At 40.6% G+C, this 13,714-nt stretch overlaps 1 protein-coding gene across 10 annotated transcripts in view; it reads right to left on the bottom strand.

Moving 5' to 3' along the window:
• The window catches only part of INPP4B (inositol polyphosphate-4-phosphatase type II B), a 721,154-nt gene that overhangs the window by 250,767 nt on the left and 456,673 nt on the right, over nt 1–13,714 (bottom strand). For all 10 annotated transcript variants that reach the window (XM_060299724.1, XM_060299726.1, XM_060299725.2 and 7 more), the window contains one exon: nt 2,494–2,544. In XM_060299724.1, coding sequence (XP_060155707.1) covers nt 2,494–2,544 — 51 coding nt within the window. The remainder of the gene's footprint in view (nt 1–2,493; nt 2,545–13,714) is intronic.

The following is a 13,714-nucleotide window of genomic DNA, read 5'->3' as shown; positions in this document are numbered from 1 at the left end:
GAAGCAGATCTCTCTCTTCATTACCCTCAGGAAGACATCTTGATCTCCAACGCCAAAACCAAAGTCATCGGAGTATGGGCCCAAAACATGACTTATGAAGCTTGAAGGTGTCCAAACCATCTCTACCTCTGCTGTGTTGGGAACCGGTGATCGTGTCTCCTTTGGGAATCATTGATTATCTAGTACCCGATGCTGCTGGGGCTCATAGAAACGGTCAGAAGAGACATGGTTCAGCCAGAACCAGATCCCCCACGATGGGAAAGTATACAATGGGAAGGGGCCTCCAAGGCCTCCAGAAATACCTATATTTGTGCTCACAGGAGAGCCAGCATTTCACTCTGCCACAAAGAGAACTCGGGCAGCATTATGCTGAGAAGCATAAAAACCAGCATAAAGGGCACCACACCTCATGGTGGGCAAGCACAGAAGGAACCTCTCCCCTTTCCTTTCTCCTGAGTAACTGAGCAATGAGAGGAGGAAAGGGGAGAATGTGTGAGGGTGGACCATTCCCCCTCCCCCCAACACAAGTTGCTAGAAGCTCTGAGTTGTCTACAGCCTGTAGCAGGAAATGGTGGAGGAGAGGGTGGAAGAGAATAATTTAAAATCAGAGAAGAGACTCAAGTTTTAAAATGAATAAGATGCATTCCATTCCAAGAACTTGAGTGAGAGAAAAAATAGGGGGGAAATTCATACAATTAGGCCAAGATGTCATTAAAATCTCAAGCAAGGAGGATTTAACACAGAGAAATTGTGGGAGTGAGCAGTTGGAGGAAAATAATTAAACCAGCTCAACTTTCTTGAACCTCAAAAAGTAAATGGTAATTTTTTAAAAAAAATGATTAACTTACTAAGAGTTATAAATTTCATTCTTTTTTTTTTGCCATTTGCAGCAACATGGATGGACTTGGAGGACATTATGCTAAGTGAAATAAGTCAGACAAAGAAAGACAAATACTGTATGGTATCACTTAACATGTGAAATGTAAAAAACACAACAAACTAGTGAATAAATAAAATAAGAAGCAGACCCACAGATACAGTGAACAAACTAGTGGTTATCAGTGGGGAGAGGGAAGGGGGAGGAGCAAAATAGGGGTGGGGGAAAAGGGTTATTATGGGATTATATGAAATCATGTGTGTGAAACATTTGAAAATTGTAAAGCACTATAGATTTTTTTTTTAATTTAAAAAAAGAGTTACAAATTTCAGAAGGCCTTACATTATATGAAGGAACTGTAAAGGGTGTGAGGACGGCTTGCACTGGCGGTTCTAGTTTGAAGGAGGACGTCTGAGTGGTCGTAGGCAAAAGGCCTGTGACCCGAGTCCTGAGCTGGGAGAGAGCACCACTGGGCAGCCAGGCAAGGAGACTGCATGTGTCCTGCAGGGAGAGAGGCCTGAGGCTGGAAGGACTCGCTGGTTCCTTGGGAGAAACTCTAGCAGCCCAGGTAGTCTTGGCACCAAGACTGGCGGTGGAAGTGAGAGCAGCACAAGAGGCTGAAGGGACTGGCAGGAAACAAAGCATGAAGATTCATTTAAGTCAAAGAGAGTTATTCAGCCTGTTCCAGGAAGAAACTAGAAGGCTGCGTTCGGCATGAGAGAGCACGAAGTACCCTTTTCCTTCCCCTACGCTGAGAGATGCAGAGGTGGCTGACTCACTTCTCAGCCAATGCAAGGCACGCTTTCTGGAGGGTCCCCTTAGCAGGTTGGGATGGCAGCTGTTGCCAATGAGGAAATGAATGCTACCTAGCACAGGGCTCCCCACACCCACCGGAAGAAGATTGCCAACTGCCTGTAGGATTTCAGGGAATTTCAAATAGGCCTTTCAGTTGGCAGGGCCTCTTAGGCTCAACTTACTTCTGGACTTTTTCCACCTTTCTGAATGCAGGATCCCAGGGACCAGCCTGCTGGGCTATTCTTCAGGAGCCTCCATTGCCTACTGCAAACTTGTCCAAGCAAAATGACCTGTTACTCTCTTGCTCTCCCAACTTGTAAAAGCTTGAGATGCAATGGCTCAGATGCAGCAGGAAAACCTCAGCTGGATTTTCCAGCACTGGGCTGCACTTCGGTGGCATCTTCTGTTTCAACCCGCCCTACAGTGTTGAAGCGGCTGGACGCAGAAAACATCCCAGTCCCACGGCTAGTCAGCCCTCTGCGTCCTTGCGGAAGCGGTCGAGCTCACACCTGCAATTTCCCAGCCTCCTGTTGGTCCTGGAATGTTGGCTCCGAATCACATCTCAGTTACCTGCAGGGCAATTCCTAGACTCATCTCTAGCCAGCTGAACTAAATAAGAATTCACTTGAGGATGATTTTCAGGAGACAAGGAATGAAGTCCATGCAATTCCACAAATATGTGACCGTGTCTCCTTGCAGGTCACACTCTATTAATTTAACTCAATTTTATTTGTCAGCTAGAAGGCAGAAGGCCAGAGAAAACCCAAATGATTAGCTTAGAAATGATGTGTGTGCCTTTTGGAAACAAAAGAAACACTTACCCCAACCTCTGGCGGGGGATCCTTATGTTCAGGGAGGACACTTGTTCTAACCTAAGGAGAAAAACAAACATTTTCTGTATGACTTTGGAGTAGAAACCAGTGCAGAAGCTTCACACAGGTGCTGTTTGCATTTTCCCTCATCTGGCATCAGTTCAGACTCTGTGGTTAATCATTACTGAAGGTACCTGTGTATGACATCCACTGTGGGCAACAACGATGCTATCTTTTTATAGTTCCTGAATTTCTTGAGGTTCTTAAGTAGACAGAGCTCATCCCATCACTCCTTGTCAAATACAGGGATATCTGGGCTTTAGGTGAATCACTTTTAATCTCCTTGAAAAGCAAAGCTCATTCAACATTCCAGGGAAGGGACAGAGTTGGCATAGAGAATGTCATTCCATGAATGCTTATAAATATTTATTCTCTTTTAGGATATCTCTCTCTCTTGAGAATTCTGGGCCAAACTGTGATATACCATCATCTAGATTCCTTTGAAAACTAATTCTTGATTGTGGGAGAGGACAATAGTGTAAAATAGTCATTTGGGGAAGCTTTTCATATGTTTAAAAAGCATTCCTGGTGAAAAATCAACTCCTTAGATGATAAGTAGACATATTTCTTCTAGTGGGTGGTGATCCTCAGCCCTGGCTGTACGTTAGAATTACCTGGAGACCTTTCAAACTACCTGTGCTCTTTCCTGTCCACGGATATTGACCCTAATGTACAGTTACGAGTCTATGATTCTCTATTTAAGAAAAAAGATGTTTCCGATAAAAAGAAGTCACAATTATCTTTCTCACTTACGGAAAAGCTAGTAAAAGCAGGAAGAAAACATAAAACCTAAACCTAGTATATCTAAATTTGAAGTAAGGATGAGATAAACAAGTTAAATGAATACACAGCAACATACAAGAACACTGTGTTTAACTGGAGAGCAGAGGGCTGCGGGGAGGGATGGGAGAGAGGAACCCAGGAACATATAATGGATCAACATTTTAGGGGGTCATTTTAACAAAATCCCTTTGGAGGTGCAGCAAGGGCAATCGTACTTCTTTGTTTCTTTATGACAGATCGAGCATTATCACTTGTACAATTTGTCAGTCATTATGACTCAAAATTGTTCACCATTATTTTGTCACACAAAATAATGACAGGAGAGACCCCCACAGAGTAAACACAATTTACAGAACATGCTCAGCTCAGGATTTCATGACAGAGAGCTCACTGTTTAAGAGCATTTCCAGGTTGGTAGCTGCATTAACGTTCTTTGGTCCAGAATGTTCAGAGGTACCCTTCAGTCTCATTATCTGGAAATCATTAGCTGGTCTCAAAGGATGAGGAAGCTTGGAAACTATATATTAATATATAGCATGCTGTAATGGACCATATAGTGTGTGTGTGTACACACATAGACTATATAAATACAGTGTGTGTGTATAGACTATATACATAGCATGTGTAATATACACACACTATATACATATATACATATGTATACTAGAATAAATTATATACATAGTGAATTAATTATATACAGAGTGAATAAATATTCACATACATGCAACTCATACACACACATATATATGTGTATATTTATACATCATTTTAAGAAAATATTTGATATCCAAATAACATTACCCAAAAGGATATATAAATATAGTATATGTATATATACATGTATAGACTATATACATAGTGTGTGTATATACACACACACTATATACATATATACATATATATATATCAGAATGAACTACATATATAGGGAATATTCACATACATGCAACTAATACACACATGTATATATGTGTATATTTATATATCACCTTAAGAAAATATTTGACATCCAAATAATATCATCCAAAGGGATATATAAATACAGTATGTGTGTGCGCATATATATACATATATGTATATATTTATATGGACTATACACATAGTGTGTGCATACACATAACACTATATACATATATATACCAGAATGAACTATATATACAGTGAATAAATAGTCACATACATGCAACTCATACACTAATATATATGGGTATATTTATATATCATTTTAAGAAAATATTTGACATCCAAATAACACCATCCAAAGGGATATGCTTGAATTTAGAAATAAAGTGAAAGAAGTCCGAAACTGTTAAACATATGTAGGACTGCATATAGTGTGTGTGTGTGTGTGTGCGTGCGTGTGTGTGTGTGTAGACAATGCAATCTAATGTTGGACAAAGGTAGAATAATAGTGACAATTCCTGCAACACCGTCATTAAACTCCTAAATTTAAATTGATTTTATCAGTATAACATTTATTTCTTAAATGTTAAATAAATATGAATAAACTATATAGAAAAAAAGATTTTTAACACAAAGGTGTATACTATGAAAAAGTCTAAAGATATTCACAGACTGGTTTGCCATATCCAGTGTGTGCGTGTGTTTGTGTGTGAAGGAGAGAGAGAATGAATTTCACTTTACATAATAAAAGTATTTTTGAAAAGTACATGTACATCACATTTTATTAAATCACTAGCAGAGCTCTTGATTTAGAGGAACTGAAAGACAAAATTATAAATCAATTTTAAATTGTATAAAGTCAAATTTTTATAGGAAATGTTTGATTAAGTCAGCATGTATGTACAGTTCTAAAACCTTTATATTTAAGGTCAGTACTACTTATGTTTAGCATATAGGTTACATATCAATGATGCTTTTCTTGCGTTATCGTACAACCCTCTTCACAGTGAACACAAACTAGGTGGCAAACACTGGGTTTGCCAGTGAATAAGGTCCCATTCCTTCTCTTCAGGACTTCAGAGTCTGGTGGGCAGGACAAATGTATAAATAATCCAGGACAATGCTGTAAATTCTATAATGGAAATGTGAGCATTTTCCTGTCTGCATTCAGAGTGAAGAGTAACTAGTTCAGCCTGTAAGTGTCAGGAAAGGCTTCACAAAAGAGGTGGTCTGGGTTTTGAACAATGCGTAAGAGTTTTAGGTAAAGAAGGATGCGACAAACTAAGCAAGGCGTTATGTATCAGGCATGCAGCATGGAGTCATAAAAGCCCATCTGTGTTTGGAAAAGAGTGAGTAGTCTGATGATGCTATAACATGGGGGCCTCTAGGGATGTGACAAAAGCCGACTGTGTTTGGGGAGAGAGGCTGGGGGCCATTTGTTGTAGAGATCCATCTATCATGTTATAGAATCGGAGCTGTATGCAATTGCTAGGAAATCTAGCAAGGTGTTCAAGTAGAGGAGTGACATGATCGGAGCCCCTTGAATCATCCCAACTCTGCCCAGACTCACATCGGAAGAATTATTTAACCTCTTTACGCCAGTTGCCCTTTGCCTTTACGTCCGCTATCTTTAACATGGGGTTAATAAGAGACGCCACAAGTTGTCACGAGTATGACATCTTTTCAGCACTTAGAAGAGTCTTAAACACAGAGAGGGAAGGAGGGAGGAAGTGAGAGAGAAAGGGAAGGAGGAAGAGAAGAAGTGAGGGGGGGAGGGGAAACAAGAAAGAAGACAAAAGAGAGAGGGAAGAGATGACAGAGGAAAGATGGGAGGAAGCAGAGAGACAGGGAGACAGGACCAGAGGGAGGAATGTGTCACTGAAAAAAAAAACCCATAAATAAACCCTGGACAGATTTAGCTGAGACCTCTTGGTGAGAAAGGGATGAAGCAATGGCTGTTACTGTAGCATCTGGAATATTCCAGTTCATCGGCAATGTCATGCCTCCTGAGATTTACTGGCCTTCCTTAGACATTCATTTTCCCTTTTTTGGTCTTATTAGCGGTTCTTCTCCCTGTTTTTCTTCACCGCAACCCCCCCCCCCCGTCTCCTGTCCCTTCCTGGAAGATAAGAATGTCTGCCTGACTACATATTTAGAGTTCTTAGAACATCCTTTTGTCTGGATTTTTATGATATCAAATAAAGCAAGAAAGATCAATTACTAGAAGAGGTCATGTAGAAAATTGTATATTCCGTCTTGAATATTTCTTAAGGTTCCTGTAAAACAAATTCATTTCCTTCTCTATCAACTTCATAAGCTCAACCTTCTATGCACTAAATTTACCCTGAAAAAAAAAAAAGAAACAACCAAAGGAAAATCAGGTAGCCTAGTGCGAGTGACACTCTTTCATCAAATCCTTATAGATGAGTTCATAAACTTTGTTTCCAAGCAAGAGGCTACTTGGGCTACCACTGAAGTGGCTGAACACAGCACTCCAGTCCATGGGGGACAACTTATTAAAAGAGTCGCCCTTGCTACAAAGAGGCTGGGCACAGCTACCCTGAGCCAGGGAGGAGGGTGATTGCTGTACTTTTCATAGGTGAGTGGTGCTAGGATACCGTTGGGTAACCAGATCCACAGGGAGGCCGTGCTGCCATGATGCTGTGCGGCAGGTTGTCCAGGTCTGGACCTCACTGGTAGGTGAGGAAGGAGCAACCTTCCCCTGGAAGGCGGAATGGAAGATGTTGGCAATAGTGGAGGAATACCTCCGGGCAGGGAGAAAGCCCAGGTTCTTTCCTCAGACTACTGTCATATCTGATAAGATCTCTGATAATGAATGCATCATTGAAACACATCCCTTTTTTCTAATAAATGCATTACTCTTATTCTTTCTGTATCTCGAATTAAAATATATAATATCATCACATTTACTTGTTCCACTTGGAATGAGATATAGAATTGCCTTAATATTCAAACACATGGAAATCTGACTGCAACAGAAATGTTTAGCCCTCTTGCACAATATGAATTTTTGGAGAGGAAGCTGCTCAGTCAGGATTATATTTCCTAGGATGCCTTGTATTGACAGATAACCATGTAACTAGTTCCTATCAATAAAATATAAGTGATGTTTGCCGCATCTAAACTGGATTTTTCAGAAGTGGATCTAGAATGCCCTCTCCGTTGTCTCTTTAGGTGACTGCAGAGCTGCACCTGGTCCCAGAATGACGACATAAAAGAAAGCCATCCACCATCCATCACTACCAGTATTAGGCTATCAAATGATTGGTTAGCTTTCTAGTTAGCTGTGTAAAAAATAACAACAAACTTAGCTGTTTAAAACAACATTCACTTATTAGTTCACAGTCTGTATGTCAGAAGTCCAGGCCTGGTATGGCCGGGCTCTCCCATCCAGTCCTACATGCAAGGCTCAAATCAAGGTGGCAGCTGGCCACATCCTCATCTGAAAACTTGTCTAGGGAAAGGTCAGCTGCCAGCTCCCGCAGGCTGTTAGCAGAACTCAGTTCCTTGCAGCTCTAGCACTGAGGTCCCTGTTATCTTGACGGCTGTCAGCTGGACGCTGCTATAAACTGTTGGAGGTGACCCTCATTCCTTGCCGTGTGGCCTCCTCCATCTTCAAATCCAGCAATAAAGAATCTCGTTTGCATCAAACCTTCTTGCACTTCAGATCTTCAGATTATGTAAAACATGTACATGGGGTGGTACCTTGGGGCCATCTTAGAAGTCTGTCCACCACAATGATAAGAGCTAAACGTCCATTGTGCTGAGACACTGGATTTTGATGTTTACATTTGTTTCAGTGGCCAGCATAACTCAGACCTCCCATTGGTTGTAAATGAAATTTTGAATTCAGTTTATGGCTATGAAGAAATGAAGCAAAATAGGTCATATTAAATCCTAATTCAGTATTCTAATGTCAACAAACATGCATTAACTATTTATTATGACCCAGCCACTATTATAAACACTGGCAATCTCAGAGATTAAGAAGACGTCGTATTCCTATAGGCAATACTAATAACATGGTTAAGAGTCAAAATATGCAATAATAATTGTTAAGCATTTTCAATTGTCTAAGACCTATCAGCCACTCAGATATTGATTTTCCAACTGTGGATGGGGAAAATGAGCTATGCACAAATGCCAACAATTTAGACCGCAGAATATTAGAGATGGAAGGGGTCTTAGAGCTAACCTAGAAAAACTACCTACGCAATGTGAAATTTTTATCTGAAATATGCCTGAGAAGTACATTTAAAATTTCTCCTTGAACATGTTTAGTCTCTAATTTACTATCTCACTAATTAGTACGGTAGAGATAGTGTTACAAACTCACACACCCAAAGGCTCCAAGCAGGTTAAATTAATGAAAGAAGTGAACTGGGTGTAAGAGACAATAGGGATTGTAGAAGACTCTGTGGCAAAGTAGAAATCACATGCCCAGTCTATAAGGAGCAGCAACTATCTAGCTTCAGATGATAAAAAATTCCTAAGAAAAAGTTATTCAACTATCAACTGTGGGTAAATCCTACTTCCTTTGCAGGTGGGCTGTGACCAGCATTTACTTACTTTTACCAGAAATGGGCCTGGTAAATGAGGTGGGTGGTCAAAGCAGGTCCAGTACTATTTTAGTAAAAATAAATAAACAACTAAAAGTGCTACCCTAAAACAGTTGTTCTTAATCTTGACAACACATTGGAATCATCCGGCATAATTTTAATGCCAATTTCCAGGCCACATTCTAGAATAATTACATCAGAATCTCTGAGGGAAGGGTCTGTTCCAGCATCAGTGTTTTTCAAGGCTCACTCCCCACTTGATTCCAATGTGTAGCCAAAGTTCAGAACTACTGATCTAAAATAAATGAGCTTTTTTGAGTGTGAGCCTCACAAATTCCAAATCCTATACAAGTTCACAAAAAGGCACTGTGCAATGGTCAAGTGATAGAATAAGTCTTCCTTTGGAAAAGATTTTTTTTTAAAGTTAACAGAATGTCAGAGCTGGAAGTGATCTTAAACATTATTTATTGGGCAATTTTTCGTAAACTCCAGTGTACACACTCATCACCTACTGGTCTGTAAGCTGGTCAGGAGGATGGTCTGAGGACTGTCCCCTAGAAGCTTGTTATAGAAATGCAGAATCTCAGGCTCATTCCAGACATACTGAATCAGAGTCTTCATTTCATCAAGGTTCCCATGTAATTCATACACATGTTTATGGTCTGGTCTAGAGTACTTACGAGTGAAACAGGTCACAGAGGAGAATGGTAGATATTCATTTGCACCTAAACACGCTTAAATAAGTAATGCGATTTATTCTTCTGGTTATGAAGGTAACTAGTCACTTTTTTAATGTCAATCATCTGTAGAGCTCCAGATAATATTTTCTTTCAGACATGTCTTTCCTTTGTTATGCTTTGTTACATCATGTCATGGGGAAGGGGTGGCTCTTGTCATCAAGTCAGGGATTGATTTGGGCCAGAGCTAGTCTGGAAATCTAGTAAGACTCGGTGTTGTAGGCTGAATCTCCACTTTCCCAACCTGTCTACCCCCAATCCCACGCTCCCTCTACCCCCAATCCCAAGCTTCCCCAGTCCCAAATTCTTATGTTGAAGCCCTAAGCATCAGTACCTCAGAATGTGACTATCATTGGAGACAGGGTGATTAAGTTAAAATGAGGCCACTAGGATGGGGCACTCATGCAATAGGGCCTGTAACTTGACGAGAAGAGGAAGAGACACCAGGGGTGCAAACACAAAGGGATAACCATGTGAAGAGGCAGCAGGAGGGTGGCCATCTGCAAGCCAAGGAGAGAAGCTTCAGAAGACCTCATCCCTGCCAACACCTTGATCTTGGACTTCCAGAGTCCAGAAATGTGAGAAAATAAATTTCTGTTGTTAAAGCCCCTCAGTCTGTGGCACTTTTTCATAGCAGCCTTAGCAAACTAAGCCACTCAGTCTACCTGTGTTGTAGGGTACGGCCTTCCGTAACTTTCAGCTGACAGCCTAACTGGTCTTTGCTCCTCAGTCCTTGAAAGGATGCTGGAGATCCTTAGATGTCTCAGTGTACCGCTTTTGTACTGGGCCTCAGCTTCAGTGTCTGGCAAATGTCTTTAGAGACAGACCAGCCGTGAGTTTGAGTCCCTTCTGTTCTCTAAGTTTGTCATTTCAGCTACACATGAAAACCAGAATCTCTGCTGGGTTCTGGGCCGGGCAGCTGCCACCTTGTGTTTAGCAAAGACAGATGCTCAGACTTCTAGCTACAGAGAGAATCCGTAATCGCCCCCAGGTGAGAGATGGCTTTTTAGTCCCTCATTGTCAATTCAACACTCCCTCTAGGGCTGTGGCTCATGCCTGGTTTTGGTTCCTTTCCCTGGTTTCCTAAACACTGTGAAACCGTGGGAGGTTTCACTCTGCTTTATATAAGCTTTTGGCCTGGTTCTTTCGCCTCCTGTCAAGGTCAGGATTCAGCGATTCTCTTCTGAGAAAAAGTGCCCATTGATTTGAGGTCCCTGAAGTCTCAGTTTCTCAGTCCATCCAACACAACGGCTGAAAGCTCTGTTACTTTCTCTTCTTCTAAGGAGCAGCAGCCCCGTGTCCAGGCAAATGCCTGTTCTTCAACCTACTCTCAGAATCACCAAATGCCCGAAGAGGAAAAGTCCACAGGCTCCTGATAGCTCCACTCTGAAACGTCCTCCTTTCTCTGGAATTTTAGTTTCGCATGTTGTTATTACTGTCACAGCTTGATGATGTTTTCAAACGTGATTTTTATAACACGTTCGGCTTGTTTCTAGGTGGCGTCAGACGGAGCACTGCTTGTTTCAACTGCCACATCCTACCCAAACTAACCTTTGTAATATCTGAAAGTTATCGCGAAGCTAAGGGATCTTCCAAACGTGATTAAGAGGTGAACAATGATACTCAACAGAATGTAGTAGCTAAATATGATCAGAGAGGGCAAAAGATGTCATTACATGTTGGGCTGTCTGTTAAGTCTTCGATACACCAGTTACAAATGGATAACTACAGGTAGTTGTCTTCATAAAAGCAGAGTTAACCCTGAAGCCTGAGCACTAACTAAAAATAATCCAATAATTATTGAGTGTGATGTGCTATCTTAATCTTTACCAGGTAAACGTGATCACCTTTCACATGTCAAAACATATTATGCAAATGATATACACAAGAACATTCTAGAGATTCCCAAGCCAAATGAGAGAACATTCAGAAAAGTGTAAGCACTCTTAGTTTAGATGCATCTAACCGTAGGAGTTTTCCATTTCTCTAAGGCAATGGTGGTCACACCACAGCCCTCTGGTCACATCGGTCCCTTTATGTTTAATTGGTGGCCTTTTAAGGCTACTAATTTCACTATATGAATACACCATTATGCTAACTTCTACCGGTCATATAGGTGTCATGTGGTTCTTTAAGTTAATGGTGACAGCAAATGTGCTCCAGAGTCACGTAACTCTGGGTATCCCTGCCATTACCCACATTTTATTCCATTTCCCTTTCCAAGAGAGTCACTGAAAGATACAGGCTCGACTGAAAATAAGAGATGCTAAAACTGAGGTCTAGTTTTCATGAAGTCAGAGAGGTCTCTCTACCTCTGTTCTGAGCATAAACTCTTCTGCCTTTCATACTCTTTACCTCTGGAGCCTCCTGAAAGGGACACTAGCCTGGGAAAGGCAGCACTGGTCAGACCCCATCAGGTATCTTACACTGCATCTCAGAGTCAAGTCTTGTCCTGGGCACTTACCTAAAACAAATAGGACAAACCTCCAAAGAGCTGTACAATTTAAAAACGAAACTTTTTTCAGTGTTAATAGATATTTAGCTATTTTTAAAACTGAGGTAAAGAATAAAGGACTTCTCTGCACTGCAGAAACAGAATCTAAAAATGTGTTTTAGAGGCACTGAAGACATTAACTAATAATTTGCTAAACAGCTGCTCATTATAAGTTGAGAATTCTATTCCTGCTGACTTCCAAAGCCTCACATGAGAATATTATTAACATTTCAATACACAGAGCATTCGACTCAAATGTATCCATATTAATAGATTTTTGGTCAGGTTAAACCTCCATTACTGCTTTCATTCCGCTTCCTCTATTTCTCCACAACTCCAATATACAAAAATAACTGTACCATCATTCTGAAAAATGGAAAGAGAGTCAATGGGAACTGATCTCTTGATCCCAGCACTAGACCTAGGTTGAATATGTGCTACCCTAGAAAGAAATAATACAAACTTATAATTGATAAATAAGGATAATGGAATCAAAGGAAATAACTATACTTCCTTCACCTATGGGTTAATTATTTCAGAGGCACGTGCATTAATTTTTTTTACTTGTATTATCTCACTCAATTCCTATAGTTCTGTGTTGTATTATTCTTGTTTGGCCCATTTTACAGATGAGAGAACTCAGTTTCAGAAAACTGGAGTAATTTGCTCACTTCAATAGCAAGTTACAGATCAGACATGAAATGGTCTGCTTTCAAAGTCTGCACCCCTTCCATGGTGGTGTGCCTTTCTGAGCCCCCGCTCGTGGTGGCTTTAATTGTCTTCCCTAGGGCTGCTTAATGAGTTTTAAAAACCAAAAATCTATTGGCCACAGGGAATAGAAACAGACACAGTTTATCACGTTGCCAGACTCAAAACCACCATCCTTAAGGTATTAACAGCCTCCAGTTAAGACCACAGTCATGAGTTAATGAACGAGCCTTTAGACAGAGAACAGTGATATCTACACAAGCACATGTCTATTACTCTGTTGCTCAGTGAAAGTCATTAGTCCCAGCACTATAAGGCTAAATAATTTCTAGGTAGCTTTAAAATAAAATTATTGCGATATCACTTAGTATTTTAAGAGATCATTTACAACCCAGGCTTTTGTAACCCCAGTCAAAAGAAGATCACCAAGCCCTGGGTAAAGATCAATTGATTTGTATAATCAACCCACAAAGCATATTTTTTGACAAATTGGAATATAATGGTGTATACAGGCACAGAGGGAAGGCTTTTGATGTAGCTATCCGATGAAGTGCTGTGTTCGTCTTCAGGCAAAACTGGGATAATTCAGCAGCTCCATTCTATCATCACCCTAGTTTCTTTCTCTATGGAATTCCACCAAAGTATCTAATAATTTATTCCATCATTGGGTCTGGGCACTGGCTGCACTTGAGAACCACCTGGAGAAGCTTTAAAAATTCGGAGGCATTATTTACACTCCTTTAAATAACCCATTTCTAATCACTCAGAGTTTTCACTGCTCTCTTCTCATTTACTCTTCAAACCTTATGAGAAAACTTCAAACTTTTCAAACCTTATGAGAAAACTGAGGCTCACACTTTCAGTACCTTTCAACCTGCCTGAAAACAAAATGTCAAGATAAGTAACTTTCTTCCCAGGTTACGGGGTTAGTATGTCAAAAAGCCAACGCCTCGACCGGAATC

Source organism: Globicephala melas, chromosome 5, assembly GCF_963455315.2.
Source record: "Globicephala melas chromosome 5, mGloMel1.2, whole genome shotgun sequence".
NCBI classification, from domain to species: Eukaryota; Metazoa; Chordata; class Mammalia; order Artiodactyla; family Delphinidae; genus Globicephala; species Globicephala melas.
Note: the sequence above shows the minus strand (reverse complement) of the source record. Positions and strands in the feature narration are given on the sequence as shown.